At 41.3% G+C, this 20,094-nt stretch overlaps 1 protein-coding gene across 6 annotated transcripts in view; it reads right to left on the bottom strand.

Moving 5' to 3' along the window:
- The window catches only part of LOC136426576 (dual oxidase 2-like), a 38,896-nt gene that overhangs the window by 7,031 nt on the left and 11,771 nt on the right, over positions 1 to 20,094 (bottom strand). For 2 of the 6 annotated variants that reach the window (XM_066415238.1, XM_066415244.1), the window contains 24 exons: positions 19,762 to 19,940; positions 18,804 to 18,970; positions 18,287 to 18,353; positions 17,218 to 17,323; positions 16,632 to 16,743; positions 15,936 to 16,068; positions 15,305 to 15,492; positions 14,596 to 14,783; positions 13,380 to 13,495; positions 12,642 to 12,809; positions 11,750 to 11,872; positions 11,058 to 11,131; positions 10,532 to 10,660; positions 9,878 to 10,063; positions 9,396 to 9,455; positions 7,329 to 7,551; positions 6,743 to 6,836; positions 5,590 to 5,765; positions 4,758 to 4,805; positions 4,055 to 4,157; positions 3,298 to 3,518; positions 1,651 to 1,881; positions 1,317 to 1,410; positions 324 to 373 (listed from right to left, as the gene is read on the bottom strand). In XM_066415238.1, coding sequence (XP_066271335.1) covers positions 324 to 373; positions 1,317 to 1,410; positions 1,651 to 1,881; positions 3,298 to 3,518; positions 4,055 to 4,157; positions 4,758 to 4,805; positions 5,590 to 5,765; positions 6,743 to 6,836; positions 7,329 to 7,551; positions 9,396 to 9,455; positions 9,878 to 10,063; positions 10,532 to 10,660; positions 11,058 to 11,131; positions 11,750 to 11,872; positions 12,642 to 12,809; positions 13,380 to 13,495; positions 14,596 to 14,783; positions 15,305 to 15,492; positions 15,936 to 16,068; positions 16,632 to 16,743; positions 17,218 to 17,323; positions 18,287 to 18,353; positions 18,804 to 18,970; positions 19,762 to 19,940 — 3,236 coding nt within the window. Of the gene's footprint in view, positions 1 to 323; positions 374 to 1,316; positions 1,411 to 1,650; positions 1,882 to 3,297; positions 3,519 to 4,054; positions 4,158 to 4,757; positions 4,806 to 5,589; positions 5,766 to 6,742; positions 6,837 to 7,328; positions 7,552 to 9,395; positions 9,456 to 9,877; positions 10,064 to 10,531; positions 10,661 to 11,057; positions 11,132 to 11,749; positions 11,873 to 11,981; positions 12,033 to 12,641; positions 12,810 to 13,379; positions 13,496 to 14,595; positions 14,784 to 15,304; positions 15,493 to 15,935; positions 16,069 to 16,631; positions 16,744 to 17,217; positions 17,324 to 18,286; positions 18,354 to 18,803; positions 18,971 to 19,761; positions 19,941 to 20,094 lie in introns of all 6 variants that reach the window. The other 4 variants (XM_066415240.1, XM_066415241.1, XM_066415242.1 and 1 more) reach the window with 4 other exon arrangements.

Raw genomic sequence — 20,094 nt, 5'->3', positions numbered from 1 at the left:
TCAAATTAAAGGAAAAATTTGGGCCTGTATGAGGGCCTAATTTGCATGATTGATCAGAAAATGCTAGAATAGCCTTCTTTGTTAAGATAACTGACACACTTGACACAACTTCTGCTATTTGGGTGGAGAAGATGATCAACAACTAATATAATCAAACAATTATATATTATTTGCATGATTAATGAGAAACACTCCTAATACATCAGTCGAAAAGGTTAAAATCATTTGGCGAAGGTATGAGGTCTTGGAACTCTAGTTAGCTGTTAATTCGTTTTATGGTAACTGAGACATAAGTTGGGATAATATAGAAAAGATAGTCTTACCGGTTGTTGTTGCAAAACACCAGTAGTGGAACTTGGGAAGTTCGTTGGAGCTGAAATAAATTAAAAGTCTTTACTATACAGGTGTAAACTTAATATACTATTAAGCCCCAATCTCTCTGAAGCCGCAGCACATTACATCCATGTGTCCTAAATTGGATTTGTGTAATACCTTAGCTTACTGACTTTATAATGCCCAGAATATCACACAAAACGTGCAAGACTAGTATAATTAAAAAGGCAACAAAACACACAATCTACATCATATAATGATATGTTACAAAATATGATTGTTGACCATTGTCTTCAGAATGTTATCCATTTTGAGAAAAGCTATATCATGAAATAAAAACTGTGGTGACAAACGAAAACAACTTCATGAATACAAAATGTAGTTTCATCAGGTTGGTTAGTCACTGCGCAAGACTTTTTGGACACATCCAAGTGATTCATTCAACCAAAGTTTCGGTGACCGTCTGTCACCTTCCTCAGGGTAGTTCTGACTGGTTCACTTTGCACTGCAGATACACAATGTATATGTCACAGTAGAGATGGCGATTCAGGACAATCGGCGATTGTCCTACGACAGATCGCGATCGCCATTTGCCATCTAATCAGAATTTGTCCAAGTAGAATCGCCGTTTGTCCTCGGACAGATTGCGATCGCAATCTCTACTTAGTCTAGTAGAATCGGCAGTTGTCCTAGGACAGATCGCAATCGCAGAATTTGTCCAAGTTGAATCGCCGTTTGTCCTAGGACAGATAGCGATCGCCATCTCTACTAGTAGAATCGGTGATTGTGACAATCCTAGGACAGATCGCGATCGCAGTCTGTCCTAGGACAAATGGCGATCGCGATCTGTCCTAGGACAATAGCCGATTGTCCTGAATCGCCATCTCTACTGTGACATATGTATGTTGTATATACAATGTAGGCATCACTGCTTATAGCTGTGGTCCCAAAAGTAAAGTATTTATAACAAGAAACCAACTCACTAGTGGAAGTAGTTCCTGAAGAGACACGTGAGGTCGTTGGCAGGCTGGGTGGCAATGTGGTAGAAGTTGATTGCGTGACCAACACAGTGCATGACTGAGAAAACAAAACAATAAATGGTTAGTCATCCGGGTAGAAACTTAGGCCATATTGTTTCGATTAAATGGATTTACAATAATTCCTCTCAGAACCCCAAAACTGATGCGAGAATGAAAAAAAAGTTTGCCCCCCCCCCCTAAATATTGTTTATTGAATCAGATGCCAATTACAATTGCTCTCCATGAAATTCATTTAAATATGCAAATTAAACTGAGATGAATCCATAAATTTCCCCACCTGTGAAAAACAGGGCTGTCATAGCGATGATCTTATGCAGGGCGATTGCGGAATCGAAGGGGATGTAGAGGTGCAGGAAGGTCTCGCGCATGTGCGTGATCGTGTTGCGGCACATCGTCACCAGGATTATGGAGTATGCCCACATCATACCGCTGGCGGCGCCGCGGGTCACCGTCACACCGTAGCCCGCGATGCGACGCAGTCCGGCGTGCTCACGCTCCACAGAGTAGTCTGGGGGTTGAAAGGAGTGGAAGAGATTAATCTGATATCATTATAACACTGGTATATCAAAAAACGGACCTTGCAAAGGTAATGGTTTTTATTGGTCAGAAATTACCCGCAATGGCAGCCTTTCTAGCGCTGAATCGATGCAGGATATTACAGGCTTCACACAATACATAACATATACAATATCTTATTCACACTTGCATTTTGTGGAACTGTCACAAGGGTCATACGACTTTCCCCAACCGAAGTCAGATACCCATTTACACCTGGGTGAAGTTAGGAAAGTTGTGTAAAGTGCCTTTCCCAAGTACACAAGATCGGTGACATGACAGGATTCGAACTCGGGACTTCTTGGTTCTGAGCCGAACGCGCAGCCGTTGTGCCACACGACCCCACAAAGGTATCAAGGCCAATGTCATTTACTCAAGAAGTGCATGTGAGGAACCCAACAGCAGGAGCTAATTGACTCATCTGCATCAACCTTGCACTGACATTGTCAGTTGATTTTTTTTATTGGACTTTTTAAAATCTGTCTTCACATCTTTTAGATAATTCAATTTGATCAAAAGCCTGGAGAGACACAGAGCCTGGTCAGCGTCACTGATGATACTTGAAATGATCATTGTTATTGGGTTGGCCGACGACTCTCTCTCGCAGCCAAGGGCAGGGAATTGAACTGTTAACCACGCTACTTGTACATAGAAATATTATCGTGTCGACTTAACTGCATACGTGATTGTAAGCTACGGCACAATTCAGTCTCCATACTGCAATGTCGTTTTGTTCCATGTTTTTATCAATAAACTAATAACTACCACACACACAACTACTGAATTGGCAGGGCTAGATTGAAAGGGCCTGGAGCGGCTGCCATTAGGTGCTAACTAAGGTGACAATACGACATTTGCCCAATGTGCGGCCATAGGACTGTAGGTTTTGAACCACTTTTTATAAGCGCGGCGGGTTCTTTTCATGATAAGAAAAGATGATGATGACTCACAGTAGGCCCTCTCGGCGAATATCCCGATGGTGGCTAGCATGTGTACAAGGTCTATCCAAATTTCTACAATAGTGTCCAGTTACTGAGTAACTGTACCTTGCATATTATGACTCACAGCCGGTGCAATAACCTATAAAATGATTAATGATGAAAAGCAGGGCTGTCTCCAGGACCCGTCCCTCCGTCCCAGGACAGAAATTTTCTTCTTGGGACGTAAAAAAATGTCACCCTGTCTATCTGTCCCAAAATCTAACTTGTGACATGAAATCGATGCAAAATGTATCTTAAAAGCCTAAAATTACGAATTTAACAACAAAAAATCCAAACATCGGCTCCCAAAAAATGAGTGGGACGAAACAAAAGATCAAAGATGGAGACAGCCCTGATGAAAAGATAAGAAAAAATGATTTATGACTCACAGTAGGCCCTCTCGGCAAAGATCCCGATGGTGACCAGTGTGTACAGGGTGAGCCAGAAGATGTGCAGGCGGTAGTTCTGGATGTAGCGCTTGAACCCGTTGAACTTCTTCATGACAGGGTTGGTGGTGTACTTCTTCACCTTGATGGTGTCGACCTTCAGGCCCTCCCCGATTTTCCTTGAAGGTCGGTCTTTGCTCACTCCTCCGTTGCGCTCGTCAGTTCTGCAGCAAAAACATTCTTTGTCATGATTGTTTTTTGGTTCGTTTGACTTTGTACTTAAGTTAGGCCATGTTGATTTGCTGATAAAGATGACATCTACGAGTGCATCAATTTTTGTCCGTTTACAAAAAAAAGTTTTCAACCATACTGTAAATTGTACAAAGCAGCTAAAAAAATGAGGTCTTGATATATGCCACAAATTAAAAAAAAATATCAGAAAGCGGATACTGATGTTCTAGAATGCCTTTAGTTAAGTCAATATCAAAGTCAAAAACTTTTTTCACACCCTCACATCAGTTCGGGGTTCCCAGAGGATGTCATCCATAAGTCTGTTTCTATAATTATTGAATCAACATTGCCTTATTTCAAAACTAAATAACAACAAGAATAACATAACAGCTTAGAACAAATTACACGTTGAGCTATAGGACTTTCTGAAAAATAATTATTGAGAGGCTAACATGGCGGCGGAAAAATCAGTGCCTCTACACAAGTATATTCAGCACAGGTTTCCAAGTGAGGTAAACCCTCCACCTACCCTTGGTAAGCCCGGATGATGGTCTTGCGTGCCCGTAGCGCTGTGTTGTCACGTTTCAGGACGGTCTGGTTGCGAGCGGCATCCCCGGGCGACAGAACGTTAGCTGTGGTCAGACAAAACAGTGTGAGGGATATGCTGATTAGTGGTGTTACACCTAAATCCGAGTTTAGGTTTAGGTTCAGACTCGAGTCCAGAGGTTTAGGTTCAGGTTCGGACTTGAAAGTGATCACAGTAGCATCAAATGTCAGGTATATTGGCAAAGCATCGATCTGGTACCATTCATTCAAAATGTTCTAAAACATCATGGCATGTGCCTGTAAAATATAAGCCACCACTAATATGCATCTTAGTCTAGTCTGTGTAACCCACAAGCATGGTACTCTCCAAGCAGAAGTTCGGCTCCGGCTGCTTGTTTTTGACATCTTTTTATGCATTTTTATCAGGCTTGAGGACATAAAGAAAACAGGACAAAATAGAAAGCCTGACAAAAACGTGTATAAAGAAATCAAAACAAGCCGGAGCCGAACCTCTGCTTGGATTATTGTAGCATTGGTTGCCTGAGCGGTCTTCTTGGGCAGGATTAGAAATGCACATTCCTTTAGTTTTATAAGACAGGTTTACAACAAGCCACCACAAAACACACTCGTCTGTCCATTACACCAACACCAAACCGTGCAGAACCGGGTTATGGTGACCAACTCACCCTCACTGACTCGGCGAGCCTGACTCTTCAGCTTCTCGGTTGGAAGCCCTGAACAATATTTAGTGTACAAACATATATTCCCTCCGTACATACAGTAGTTTTCAGATTAAACCTTCTCCCATCAGCATGCTGGATTGTCCATTCACCAGTTTAAATTGGAGGTTACAGATTCAAGTTTATCTAATAAACACTGCACAAATTCCAATATTTAAGCATACAAGCATACGTAAAGGTACATTTCTTCATACTCTTATGAAGAAACACACCTTTACATAACTATGCTTTAAGGTATGCTTAAATGTTGGATTTCGTACAGTGAAAACTCATCACCTTGTCCTTAATCCCTGTAAAACCACATTAAATTTTGTACAATACAACAACATGCACAGAACAAAACAGAACATGGATGACCAGCAAGCATTGCATAATATTGCAATACCCTACTGTTAAAAGGAATGTTGAAAATTTGAACAAGTATAGAAAAACTTTTAGGGCATCTTGCCCTACATTCTAACTTGAAAAGTGCAGTTTTGAGTGATGTGAGAATTCTGTAACATGATTATATATTTTATAATATGTGTGTTAAAAAGTCCAAATATAAATCAGTTTTCGTGATGAACAAGAGCTGAGTGATCTCTGCCAACTGAAGTTAGGATTATTCATAATATACCTCTATTAGGTTTAAGATGACGATTTTTAAAAACTTTGCCTCTCACTTTTCTTTCCTGACAACATCATGCAATGCTTGCTGGTACTCAACACAACACAACACAACACAACACAACACAACACAACACAACACAACACAACACTGTACAACAGCTCCACCTACCGCCCAGGTTGAGCGCTGCATTGCTGAGGGCCTGCTTGTGTTCCCCCAGGATGTTGATAAAGTCTTGCTGAGTCATCTGTTCTCGGTCCTTGACACCTCCCTGTTCCATCATAGAGTCTACCAGCATGTCCATCTGTGACTGTTCAACCTCTGTATTCACCATGTCCATCATAGACCTGCGGGGAAGAGTTAACAGCTGTTTATTTTTTGTTTGTTTGTTTATTTACTTGTGTTCCAGTCCCGGCCCTGCTCCACCATGGAGTCTACCAGCATGTCCATCTGGGACTGTTCAACCTCCGTGTTTACCATGTCCATCATAGACCTGTGGGGAAGAGTAAACAGTTGTTAATTTATTTGTTTGTTTATTTGTGGTCCAATCCCGACCCTGTTCCATCATGGAGTCTACCAGCATATCCATCTGCGACTGTTCAACCTCTGTATTCACCATGTCCATCATTGACCTGTGGGGAAGAGTAAACAGCTGTTTATTTTTTGTTTGTTTGTTTGTTTATTTACTTGTGTTCCAGTCCTGGCCCTGCTCCATCAGCTGTTTATTTTTTGTTTGTTTATTTACTTGTGTTCCAGTCCCGGCCCTGCTCCATCATGGAGTCTACCAGCATGTCCATCTGAGACTGTTCAACCTCTGTATTCACCATGTCCATCATCGACCTGTGGGGAAGAGTAAACAGCTGTTTATTTTTTGTTTGTTTGTTTATTTACTTGTGTTCCAGTCCCGGCCCTGCTCCATCATGGAGTCTACCAGCATGTCCATCTGGGACTGTTCAACCTCTGTGTTCACCATGTCCATCATAGACCTGTAGGGAGAGTAAACAATTGCAAGGTTTAGCGCAGTCCAGTGGTTAGCGAATATGCCTCTGGACCAATAGGATGGGAGTTTGAATCCCGGCTGTTTTCGCTCACTCGACATGCATGCTAATAGAAAGGGTTCCAGTCCTAATCAAATAAGGACGGGATGTTCAACTGTGATCCACTCTTCATTGTACTTTTTCAAAAGAGCTTAATATAAGCTTAAGGCATTTACCCAGTGCAATGTACCAAGTTGCACATAGCAGCCCCTCCTGTCATGACTAATGGAAGATTGGCTCTTCAGTGAGCTAAACTGATTTGAGATCAGCTTCACTTTTCTACTCACTTGAGCATAGTCTTGAACTCGTCCCTGCTGAGTTTACCGTCTCCATCCACATCGTACATGTCGAACATCAGCTTTGCCTTCTCATCAGGGTTTCCTGGAAAAAACAAGAAGGAGATGATTTATCACAAAAATGTAGACTGTAGAAAAAAATCTCAACTGGGAATTCTATAATATCTATTTTCATCATCATCGTCATCATCAGTCCTCCTCATTACGAGGTGCAGCAAGCGAAATTTATTGACCAAACTTCAACTTGCTTGATTTTGTATATAGATTATCTAAGATCATAGTGTCTTAGATCATGCCATGCTACTGTATTCAAATAACATGTAAGACATCCAAAAGCAAGTAGATTCCTACCTTTGGCGAAGATGATGATGACATCCCAAAACAAGCAGATTCCTACCTTTGGCGAAGATGATGATGACATCCAAAAACAAGCAGATTCCTACCTTTGGCGAAGATGATGATGACATCCAAAAACAAGCAGATTCCTATGGCGAAGATGATGATAACATCCAAAAACAAGCAGATTCCTACCTTTGGCGAAGATGATGATGACATCCAAAAACAAGCAGATTCCTACCTTTGGCGAAGATGATGATGACGTCCAGAAACTCGCGGAAGTTGATGTACCCGCTGCCGTCCTTGTCGACCAGGTTAAACATCTGCTCGACAAAGAGCGACTCTGGCTTCATGGAGAGGCTCTCGGCGAACTCGGCGCGGGTCAGCTCGCAGGTCAGCACGTCCTTCGCGTCTTTGGAGTTGAAGGCACTGATGTCTTCGCGTGCCTTTTCCTCCTTGAAGGCCTAAAACAAGGAGGAAGAATTTGAATTTCTGTATCTATATAGCCGGTATAACTGCCCCTCGGCATAACACATCAGCTTCGCAAGCACGTGGTGCGGTAGCAGCTGGTTATAATACACCGAACGACCTGAATAAAGTTAGAAACACAGATGAAGGAGTGTAGGTTTGAATTCCACTTCTGACACCATGTTGAATGAGGTAAGATGAGACTGTTGATGTTGTATACCTTAAATCCTACAGTTGGGCTCGTATAGTACTATAGAGTATTGCAATTGCATGCGTTACAGTAACATTAAAGCTATTCAAAGGAAAAATTCCTCCCAATCTTTGTGGCCTGTCCTTGCGACCAGGATCTTAGCTAGGCATGCGTCCATGCGTCATTTGGACGCATGATACTAAAATGACAAGGAAATTGGACGTCCTCTTTTTCAGTTGGACACACAGAGGACCCCCTGTTTTCCAAGTAATTACAGATACATGTTACTGTGTTACAGTGTTACAGTGTCTCTGATGCTTTTTTAGTCCTACCAGACACTGGGACAGCATGACAACTGACTGAAAGTATGAAAATTGTCAATCCATAGAGCCCATTGGGAGACAGAGAGGGAATAAGCAGTTTGTAGTGGATCTGGATTGGACCCCTTGTCTATAAATCCTAGCTAAAAGCCTGCTTGTGACATATATCCGTTACACTTAGACAGCAGGCATATAGCAATTCCTGTCAGTTACTAATTAGATATATCAATTGAGAGAAAACACATGAGTTAGTATCATACACAATGTACAATCAAGTACATCTCTAACTTCTAATGAAATGTATGAATGGATTATATTATAGGTACACAAAACCACCTTCAGTTTGAAACCACTCCTAACCAGCTAAAACATGTAACGCACTAGCCTCTACCATGCAGGCTCCGTGGATGGCTGGAAAAATAGTAGAAATTGGCCAAATAGATTGAATAATATGCTAAGGAAGTCAGCTATGAAGATAGGGACAAAAGGCGACCTGCGAATTTTGTCCCTGTCTCCGTAGCCGACTACTCTTCACTCTATTTGGCCAATTTCTACTATTTTTCCAGCGATCCGCGGGGCCTGGTAGAGGCTAGTAACACCGAGAAAACCAAGAAATAGAAGTGGCAAGAAAATAGGCCCATGGATAATGTTAAACTTTGGGGAAAACATGATGACGATGAAGTGAAGACCTCTGCAAAACACCAACATGAACACTCTTTTCCCTTTAAGTTAGTAAACATACAAAGTAGAACTCTGTGAGTAACACATTATAAGGCCACAGTCACCAATCTATCTTGTTGGTTCTTGGACATTTTTAAATAAAAATTTAGCTAAGCGTTCAAGATTTAAACAGAACACAGGGAGAAAAACTTCTATTACTACTTTACATGTATAGTCACTCCTTGAAACTGTTCGCACTGAGGTACAGCCCTCAGACTCTGTTTTCTTGGTAATATTTCAATTTAGCATTATCTTTGAAGAGATTCATCAGTCAAGTGACACGTGTGATAACAAGTTACACAAATATTCATCAATGAGTGACTTGAAAACTTTAAGGCACCGAGATACGCACCTCCAAATTTCCTCGTGTTCTGGTGAGACTAGGACGCTCCTTGATCAAGATGTACAGTCGACATCGAAAATTTGGAGGTGCGTACATGTACCTGGTTACTTTTCAAGCCACTGATCGATGAATATTCTTGTAATCTAGCCTTACTTTTTAAAATCTGTGAACCAACAGATCATCAACCAACAGATAAGATTGGTGTGGCCTTATTCAGTAGGTTAGGGACTGTTTTTGACAGTTTTTTTTCCTGCACCACATTTGTACCTGATTGTTATAGCCAGCGTGGGAGCCATTTCCATTCAGCTCCTCACCAGGAGAACTGGCCTGCATCAAGCACAGGGTCAAAAGCAAGCAGATATAAAGCATGTGGAGTTTCATTTTAATTAGTTTCAACGGACCCATACAGACCCAACATAACTGCTTGCAAGACAGGGGGGTGCATATGGGGTACATGTATCGTTGTTGTTGACCTTGTAGTGCCTTAAGTGGCACACAGGGCAGAAAGTTTCCTTGCTGAGTGGAGTTGCTAACCCTTCCTTTTTAGCATGATTGAGGCACCTCCTCAAACATGAGAACCCCATTTCATGTCCCTTCCAAAAGACAGGTGGAAGATGTAAAGATATAAGCCTCAAAATAGCAACCTTTACCTTTTCTTAAATTCCTCTTGCTACAAATAAAAGGGTCAGAGAACCAATAAATCTAATTGTGACCTAACGTAAAATGTGACGGTTATATTCCGGCATTACCTGAGCGAAGATGATGCGGAAGAACTTCTCGAGCTGCTTCTGTCGGTCGGCCTTGGTGACGATGGAGCTCATCAGGTCCTTACTCTTCATCTCCTGGCGACGACGCCCGACCTCCACCGCCCCGAGGAAGTCTTCCACCTGCATAAGCGCGTTGTCACGGTCCGCCGTGTAGTCGAAGTTCAGGATCTGCAAAGGATCGCATAATTTACAATAACAAATAAAAATTGCCAAAAGGCTCTGGGATTACTGCAGTAGCCTAATACCATGTGAAACAGCTACATGTACCTTTATAAGTTAGCAACTTGGAACTTAAAGATTCTAAAGGTGAAAGTCACCAATTATAATGTCTTCCTTGTAGTCGAAGTTCAGAACATGCACAGGACTGCAAATTTCACATCATTATAGGCCATGTTCATTCAATTATATGGATGTGTCCGCATGTGTATCATTTTTCGTCCATTTCCTCCCAAAATCAAACTGTAAATTGTACAAAACCAGATGCAAAACGAGAAAATATATGCTATGAATTGCCAGAAAAATATTGGGAAAACAGATACTAATGTTGTTGAATCCCAAAGTCAATTTCAAAGTCAAGGGCTCTCACTGAAAGGCTCTCAAAGGAGGAACAAGTAGTGTGAGATCGTTAGTACTGACCAGATCATACTCCTTGGGCACGTGGATGGCCATGCGGGTTCGGTGCTGGTCCGCCTCCACGTACAGGACCAGCTGGTTGTGGTTCCGCAGGTCGATCGTCCTCAGCAACTTCCCACGGTCGTTCAGCACCTAATGTACACAATTGAATGAGAAGAAGGAATGAATACTGTAAATGCATTACAGTGTGTGTGTGTTTTTTTTGTGCTAAGGCGAGAATGGAGTGTTCACGGTGGTTTAAAGTTTGCGGCAGCACTATAGTCACTTACTGCTAACTGTATTGGACAAAAACATAAAACCACCAGCGAACATTTCTACATTTACAGTAGTCCCTATAGACGTTATTATCAGACTTTGAAACTAGGAGTAATATTTTGCAACATCAAACAACAGTTCAGACCAAATTTATTCATTCCGAAATTGTTAGAAAAAAACAAGTTTTAGACTATTTTCTTTTATTCAGTATAACTTGTTTAGGGATGGCTGCTGCATGGCACAGAAAGTCTTTCGAAGTTTCAGTTCTACATACCTTGATCTGCTTCCCTGTCCCCAACTTGACCTGAACGCTGCGTTCTCCTTCCTTCTTCCCCACATACTCTGTGGCTGTGAAAGGAGAGAGCAAACATCAATTTATGTATGTCATGACCTTGTATATTTGCCTACTGAACATTGATTTTCAAATTTTTTGTAACAATTTTATGTCATATTACATGATTAGGCCACACCAAATTAATTTCTTGGTTAACGGATTTTTATTTTCAAAAAAAAAAATTTAGAAAAAAAAAATCATGAAAACAGAAACTGGGCTAGCCTTGTTTCCATGAATTTTTTTTTCTAGATTTTTTCTTTTTTTTCAAATAAAAATCCGTTAACCAAGTAATTAAATTGGTGTGGCCTTATGTATAGTTTGAAGCTTACATCTTTATTATTTTTAAGCTGGTTTGGGTTTGTACCAAATTGTAATACCGGTATCCAGAAATTTTGTTATTCTTGCATCGTAGATTCAATTTGATGTTGACATGTTATGTTAGATATTTTTCCTTAAGGGCACATTGAAAAACACCATTAGGCAATGTGTTTACCCTGGTGAAATAAATCAACAACACACTTTTGTGACAATACAAATCATTTCTGTCAGCAGTTACGTACATGGATAGATAGAGATTAAGTCCCAACATGGGCAAGGAATTTTTTTAAAGAAATGACTGACGAAATGCTTACCAAGGAATATGGTTGCTCCATCCTTGCTTGATTTGGCAGTTGTTGCCTTTCTGTGCCTGTTTCTTTCCGCCGCTTCTCTCTTTTGCCTGTCCCTTGCCATGTAGATCAGAACAGCAATACAACCTGGAAGACAAAAAATTGTTAATTTATTACCTTTGCCAGAAGGTTGCGTTTTCGGTTTTGCTATGGTGGAGTGGTTGTGGATGCATGTGTGTTTGATGTAAACAAAAGCCTTCTCTCTTCTGCCTGTCCCTCGCCATGTAGATCAGAACAGCGATACAGCCTGGAAGAAAAAAAATTGTTAATTTATTACCTTTGCCAGAATGTAACCCTACATGCTAACCTTGGTCTTGTGGACATTGCCTCTGTGCTGCGGTCTCGTCGACTCCGGTGGTATGGACATGTTGAATGTGCCAGTGGCTGCATCAACGCCATCAGCAAAATGCAGTTGCCAGGCAGCAGAGGTCGTGGCAGACCTAGGAAATCGTGGATGGAGTGTGTCAGGAAGGTCATTAAGGTGTGCGGCCTGACCAGTGTTAGCCCCCTGGGCAGAGCTGCATGGAAGAGGGGTGTGACGACTAGCCGGCTGCTGCCCACCCCTGTCTCAGGGACCCCAGCAGCAGTAATCAAAATACTACAACTACTAGAAGGTTGACAATGTGTTTTTGATTTTGCTATGGTTGAGTGGCTGTGGATGCAAGTGTGTTTGATGTGAACAGCATAACTCAAGAAGCTGTAAATGGATCTTGAATGATTGTAATTTAAAAGGGAGCGAAATTACAAGTTGAACATACAGAACTCTGTTTTAGTGTAACAGTTGATATTTCTCTTAATAAACTAAGGTGTTTCTTTGATGTCAAATGCATAAAACAATACCGTAACTCTAACGTACCGATAATGAACAAGGCCAGGGCCATGAAGGTGAGAATGTAGGAAGCAGCGCTGCCGGTGAAGTAGTCAAACGTCTCTCTCTTGAAGTCGACCGTCTTGTCCACGTAGTCAGGGGTGCACGGCTCCATGTCCAACTGGCTCAACTGCTTAGGCTGGAAACAGGGAGAATCTGGAAAAGGACAAAGAAAAACATTTATCATTTGCATATTCCGGTTTCGCGGCGGGGCAGTCAGTGTGGTGAATCAGACATCTGATGAACGTTAACAAGATCAACAACTGGGGTTTTTGACAAGGGAGGACTGCAGTTAGGGGGCAGAGGGTTAATTTGGTGTGACCACCCCCACTGGCACCAGCCAGTGGAAAGCGTTTCCACTTCCCCTTCAGTCCAAGAAGACTGGGTGACAAATAATGATTAATGGACAGGGGTGTATGCTGGCATTAATGCTGTGTTCCAAAGGGAGCAGAGGGAATCCAGCATTAATGCCTAATGTGCTCAGCTAAGGAGCGCGTAGTGCGGCATTAATGCTACATTAGAAAACAGTTTGGCAACCTGTTTTTCTTTGTGTTGGAGCAAAGCTCAAATGTATTCAACACAGAGGAGCTTTCAATTGTTTATCAATACAGTTTTACTGGTTCAGCAGTGAGAGACCTACATTTGTACATCCAGGGCTGCCCAACTAGCCAATGGTTATTACAAAGGGTTGTGAATATTTTGCAATGTACTGTATGAAACACCGACCAGTTGCGATGAAGGGGTTCTGCTGCATGTCATCGTCGGTGATTTTGGTGATGCTCTTAATGATGTCGAACAGAGTGATGTTGTTGATCTGTTCAATCTCTCCCTTGGTGAACAGTCTAACAAAACAGGAAGGATGATCAGTTAGAAAGATAGTAAGAAACTGTGCCAGTTAAAGGCATCTAGAGCATTTTATGAGGCTTGAATCTTGAATAAAAAACTCTAATTTCTATAGCTAGTCATTCCTACACAGTGAGTTTCAATAACACTTTACCATTCATATCGACATTAAAGGAGCAAAGATACGATGTCGCTATGTGATGAGAACTGATAGAAAATCCAAGCCCAAATAGACTGATCCTGACTGTCCATCACAATTAGCGGTTCAACCAATGAGAGAGTGACTGCATGTTCATCAAATATTTGTATTTTTATGTTTTAATTTTGCATTTCTACGTTTTGAAGGAGGTGGGTGGGGCTATGGTATTGGTCTATTTACACTGGGCGCATGAAACTAAAAGATCACAATGTAGCTTATTCTTGTGCCGCTTTTGAGCACTTTTGATATGAAATCTGAACGTAAATGTGTTAAACAGTGGCATTAAATGTCGATTTCATAAAGATTACTACAATATTTCCAGTTTTCAAGCCTCATAAAACACTCTGGGTGCCTTTAACATCCATTAACATTAATCTACTGTGTACATAAATCCGCCACTTTGAAAAACAGTGGGTTTGAGAGACAAGAGTGAATCATACTGGCAGATGTTGGGTTGGAGATCTGTTCAGACATTTCTTTTCAGAGTGGCGGAATTATGTACTATGGTGGAATTATTAGTGGAATTTCTGATGTTTCATCAGTTACAGGAATATCAAGTTAGACCATATTTAGGTTCTTTCTACATGTACATATTACATGTATTTAACTGGCTAAGTGTAATTTGAAAAGTAAAATGATTCAGAAAAAAATCAAAGTGAACAAGGGCAAAAGAACATTCAACAGTTTGAAATTTGACTTTAAGTTATCATAATGCTAACTTTAACTTAATTTTTACTTTGTATACCTCTTCTCTTGTTAAGAGAGCAGAACATGTACATTTTCTCTTTTACACTAGAACAAGCCTTAATCTGTTCTATTCTTTGTTTCTTTGCTTTTCTTATAGTATTATTTCATTTCTTGTTGTGCAAATAAACAAACAAAGAAAAAGAAAAGACTCACCCATTTTTCTCGTTCTCGTACCAGAAGCGATCGCCGTCGCGGATCCGTTCGAACTGGTCCTTGATGACGGCGCCAAACAGTTCGCCCGGGCCCGCCTCCGTCGTCTCCAGGAGTCCGCACACCCAGATATCGCACTTATCCGTGGTCCAGTTGTTCGCTGCTGCAAAGTCTGTGATGTTTTGCAGAAGCTAGTGGGAAAATATATTCAAATAATCATCAGAACCTTTGAAACAATTGTCAGATTCTTTGAAACAATCGTCAGATTCTTTGAAACAATCGTCAGATTCTTTGAAACAATCGTCAGATTCTTTGAAACAATCGTCAGATTATTTGAAACAATCGTCAGATTCTTTGAAACAACCGTCAAATTCTTTGAAACAATCGTCAGATTATTTGAAACAACCGTCAGATTCTTTGAAACAATCGTCAGATTTTTAAAAACAATCGTCAGATTCATTGAGACAATCTTCACATTCTTTGAAACAATCTCTAGAATGATGTCGCATTTATCCGTGGTCCAGTTGTTCGCTGCTGCAAATGCAGCCAGGAGCTAGTGGGAAAAATACATACAGTACATACAAATCCATCATAAAAACAGAACTGATATGATATGAAAAGGTTATAGGTGGTTGGTAATCTTTATGTCTATAGATTCCATTGAACCTTTTTTCTTCAGCCTTTATGATTACTTTTAGGCAGCAGTACCTACCTCAGGTCCATGTGCGACATAAGTGCCGTTGAAGAGCCATGGGTTGATGTCCGCAAAAGTCTCGCGCCGTGGCAGCCCGTACTCCACCCGGGCCGTGTTGTAGTCAGGCAGGCCGTGGTCCCGTCCCCGCTGGATGTTGATGGCCATCAGGTCACGCCGCGAGAACTCCAACGGACCAAACACGCGCCCTGGATTTTAAATTTCAAACGCGACGGGTGACGAATTTAGTTCAGGTGTTAAGTCGGCAGGAAAAAAGCTTGCCTGAGAAGACTGCAAGCTGTTAAACATCTTTCGCAGCAATACGTACAGACGGTGTTCTCTCAATCCCTGCACCATTTATATGGATTGACAAGCACAAATTTGTTCTTGTCACACATGAGCCATCATGAACTGGCTTGAATGTTCTGTTTAACACATCAGCACAGATATAGGACTTTACACCACGCCATGGATCAAGTTTTTAAAAATTCACAGATAGGGAAAGTACATAAAAATCTACTTGCCTGAACTAACTTTTCACTGGCCCGAAATTTGAATGACATACTTCTAATACATGTGTATGCATTTTTACTCGCAGGAAGAAGATCCTTTTACTTTCAGTTAAGAAATTTCTTAGCGGTACCAAACTGACCTCTCAGATCTTCAGTGATGATGTTGTCCTCCCTCTCAGTGACTTGAGAAGACAGGCCTAGCAGAAATTCCTCCACTCCGTCAAATGGAGCCAAGTTGTCGACCTTTCCATCGAAACCTTCCTCGTGTGGGTCCTGCAGAAGTTTTCAATCAATCAGAATGTAAAACTTAATTTTTCATAAATTTTTTCACACAAACATTTTTTTTCATTTTTCACAAATGTTTTTCCCATATGATTCTTACGGTATTCTTATTCTTGAGTATTAAGAATCCTGTCTGTAGCAGGACTGTCTCCAGGACCTGTCCCTCCATCTGCTTGTTGGTACAGGCAAAGATTTCACCCTGTCTGTCCAAAAAATCTGATGACATGAAGTGGAACGAAAAAAGTTTAAAGCTCGAGACAGCCCTGGTCAATAGTGACCACCTGTTATTGGTCTCCTGAGTGGTCTTCTTGGGCAGGTTTGACTGTATGTAATTATCTATAATAGTTGTACATATTGCATTGCAAAAAGCTTGTCCTTTAGAAGACTCCAGACTATGTACCACAGAGTTCCAGTATGAGTTGCATGTGCACACACCATGGGAGTACTGCCCGTGTACAGAATACAGAATCTGATACAGAAGCCTGTGTGTTACTCTGAAGGCCAGTTATACTGGCTAGTATACAGATACAGATACATAAATATGGACTACGTACCACAGAGTTCCAGTATGAGTTGCATGTGCGCACGCCGTGGAAGTACTGTCCCTTGGTGTGTGGGCTGGTGAAAATGGTGGTGTTACGCCAGTCACATGTCCCATCAGTCTTCCTGTTGTCAACATTCAAGGGTAAATTATCAATCGTTATGATACTCATTCATTGTGAAAATACTGCGCTTGTGCTACTACAACTGTCAGTCAGTATACAGGCTGTCTCCAGGACCTGTCCCTATATCCTGGGATGGAAATTTGCTTGTTGGGACGGAAAAAAATTCCATCTCGTCTGTTCAGAAAATCAGAACTTCATGGCATGAAACTGATGAAAATGTATTTTCGTCAGCTTTAAATGACAGATGTAACCAAGAAAGTTAACAACATGGGCTCCTAAACAATAATAGTGACAGTAAAAAATTTGAAACTGGAGACAGCACTGGTCAGCCTAGACAGACTAAGACATGTAAAGACTGGGAAAAACAAAAGATTCAGCACAATACTAATTGGCTCCAAATTATTATTATGTGAGCATAATGGGGATGATAGTCACCTGTTTCGCAAAGAAAAAGGTTTTAAATGACAAAACTCACACTCTGCTGCGCCTGTACACCCCCGGCGGCACGATGGTATGACCCCACCTCATGGCGGCAGACTGGAACACGTGTGTCACGCCCGGATGCACCGCGGAGCTGTACCCTGCAGGGGACAACCAAGGTCATGTTCAGCAAAAACAAATAGCTCATTGGCGGTCATAATTGTTGCCATGTAATAGGCTTGTGTCTAGCACAATTAATTGTTGCCAAAGTAATAGGCTTGTGTTTAGCACAATCATCAGTTCAAACATGCTTCAAAGAATCTTTATCCTTGTTGAAAATCAACCATTACTTGAACAGGTACAGGGGACAACCAAGTTCATGTCTATCAAAAAACAAATAGCTCATTGGCGGTCATAATTGTTGCCATGTAATAGGCTTGTGTCTAGCACAATTATCAGTTCAAAAATGCTTTGAAAATCAACCATTATTTGAACAGGTAGTTCAGGTACAGGTACAGGTTAGGACCTGTATCTACACCCATTTACTTGTACCTGTACCAAAAATTTGTTCAGGTACACAGCTCTAGAAATTTTCTGAGCCTTCTTCTTCTTGGACAAGTTATGTTGAAGAGTGAACTGCAGCTTACAACATCCTGTCCTAAAGACCACAAACCAAAGCCAAGTATCCAAACCTATTATTTTAGCTCCCGAGTCTCTTCTGTCCTCTCCGCAAAGACATGGGAGGTATAATACATTTGAACACGGTCCCGTGTCTAGCACGTTAAAGAACCCACCACCCCTTTCGAAAAAGAGTAGGGGCATGCCCCTGTGTGCGATGGTCCAACCTTACAGTCTGGTCTGGGTTGACATCTTGAAAAGGTGATAGTCACCTTTTTATGCCAATCCTTCCACATATGTGCTAAATATGAATTATTAAATAAATAAATAAATACTAGGCTAAACAACCCAATCATGCCAATCAAAAAGCAAACTTTCAACAATTACGCTTCGTCATCAACCTACCTACTAATGATTTGGGCTTCAAATTGACTTTCACAATTCGGACAAAAGACATATTTTAAAATACAATCTATAGAAATCAGTTAATTCTGCCCCAGTTTTACCTTTGTAGACTTCAGGCTTACGATTCTCCCCCAGGAAGTCAGGAAGCCAGTCATACAGGACGATTTTCTGTGGACGGGAAAGATAAAAACAATGAAATTCCATAATTCGTATCCATAGCACATGAAATTCCTCATTATGCTCTGGGGTTCTCCATGTAATCCATTGAGCCTAAGACCACCACATTAAACATTATCATTAAGGTCTTCTCAACAATGCTTTGAACACCTGGTTATCTGAAGTGTGCATACCTCAGGGATGACTGATTCTGCATTTAGCAAGATCTTTAAGGTGCCAGAGAAATAATTAAAAGTTTCCTTTATCATACACCTATTAGTAACATTTTGTCTTTTCTGAAAACATTCTGATACCGGTACTTGCAATCTATGTGCTCTTTGGTGGGACGATTTTAGCAATGGCTTGTGACATCACAGAAAGGTGTGGGGTGCTGCACTAGAGATCTCTCAAACCCATGGATTTATGTAACAAGGTTGAGTAGCGTGACTGGTGGTTACCAACCTGATGGGTGGCGATGACCCATTTGCGTGCCTCGTTGAAAACCCTCTCATCAGACCAGTCGGGTTGTTTGGTGGCGATCATGTCGGCGAGGTAGTTATGCCAACGGAACCACAAGACGCCAAAAGTCAGGAGGAACGCGTTCTCATTCCCTCGAGGGTTCCCAAGCTCTGGGGGAAGAAACAACAAATTTTAATATATAAAACTGTTTACACCACACCAGACTCTGTGAATGGTGGTTTCATCAGGTCGCTGAATAAAAACACTTTTTGTACACAACCAAGTGCTTTATTCAACCAACATTTTGGTGCCTCTCTATCACTGGTTCAGTGCAATTAATGTGAACCACTCAGAATTGCCCTGAGGAAGATGACAGTCACCAAACATTTGGTTGTGTAGAGTCATTTTATCAAAAAAACACCAGTCTGAAACTATTTGATATCATCCTAACAATCTGCATAATGAAATTAGTTTTTTTTTAGTTGCAGGACTGTTTTTAGCCACAGAGAAGTGGCCTCACTCACCACTGGTTGGAGAATACTGAGTGACTAAGAAATCAGATTAACATCGACTGAAATTATCTACAAATTGAAAATGATCTGTGATGTAAAGGTATGAATTGAAAGAGCTGTCACATTTACAGCACAAAACTTACACAAAACACTTCATTATCAATGACCCAGTGCTTCATTGGAAAGGGGGTGAAAGGAAAGCCATTCTGTATCAATTTTGAACTGCAATTTCCAACACAAAAAATTGGACTTATTCAAATACTAGTATCAGACATTGCTCAAGTTGCTCATTCCTTGACATAGACTAACTCACTCAGGAGTTGACCTGTCAAAAATTTGGGTAAGTCCAATTTTTTGCGTTGGAAATTGCAGGTCAACTAATTTGATTTAGAGAAAAGCCTCAGATTACCCCAAACAGGGGATCAAGCAAAGATGAGTTTAGTACTCACTGAAGAACCTTTGGCTTGGCTTTAGGTAGTGGTCCCGGGGCGGCGGTGGGTTTGCCATGGGGAGGCCGATGGTGTTGTAGGCGGGGTACGATCCCGCCACGTCTTCCACACAGCCGGCGACGCCCTGGTCAAAACAGGACGCAAGACGGCCTCGCTTACCACTCTCACTACTCAGCAACCTGGACAGGAAAATAAAGAAAACATACTGTAAATTAACAGCGAGCAGATTATTATTGGAATGAGCAGAGCACTTTGGACTAATGCTTCTGACCGTTTACAGCTTAAAGGTACATATCCAACATTTTGTGAAACACTTCTCTGATACACAACGGA

This window comes from Branchiostoma lanceolatum, chromosome 2 (assembly GCF_035083965.1).
Source record: "Branchiostoma lanceolatum isolate klBraLanc5 chromosome 2, klBraLanc5.hap2, whole genome shotgun sequence".
Taxonomy (NCBI): Eukaryota; Metazoa; Chordata; class Leptocardii; order Amphioxiformes; family Branchiostomatidae; genus Branchiostoma; species Branchiostoma lanceolatum.
The sequence above is the reverse complement of the archived record's forward strand: the minus strand, read 5'-3'. Positions and strand labels throughout refer to the sequence as shown.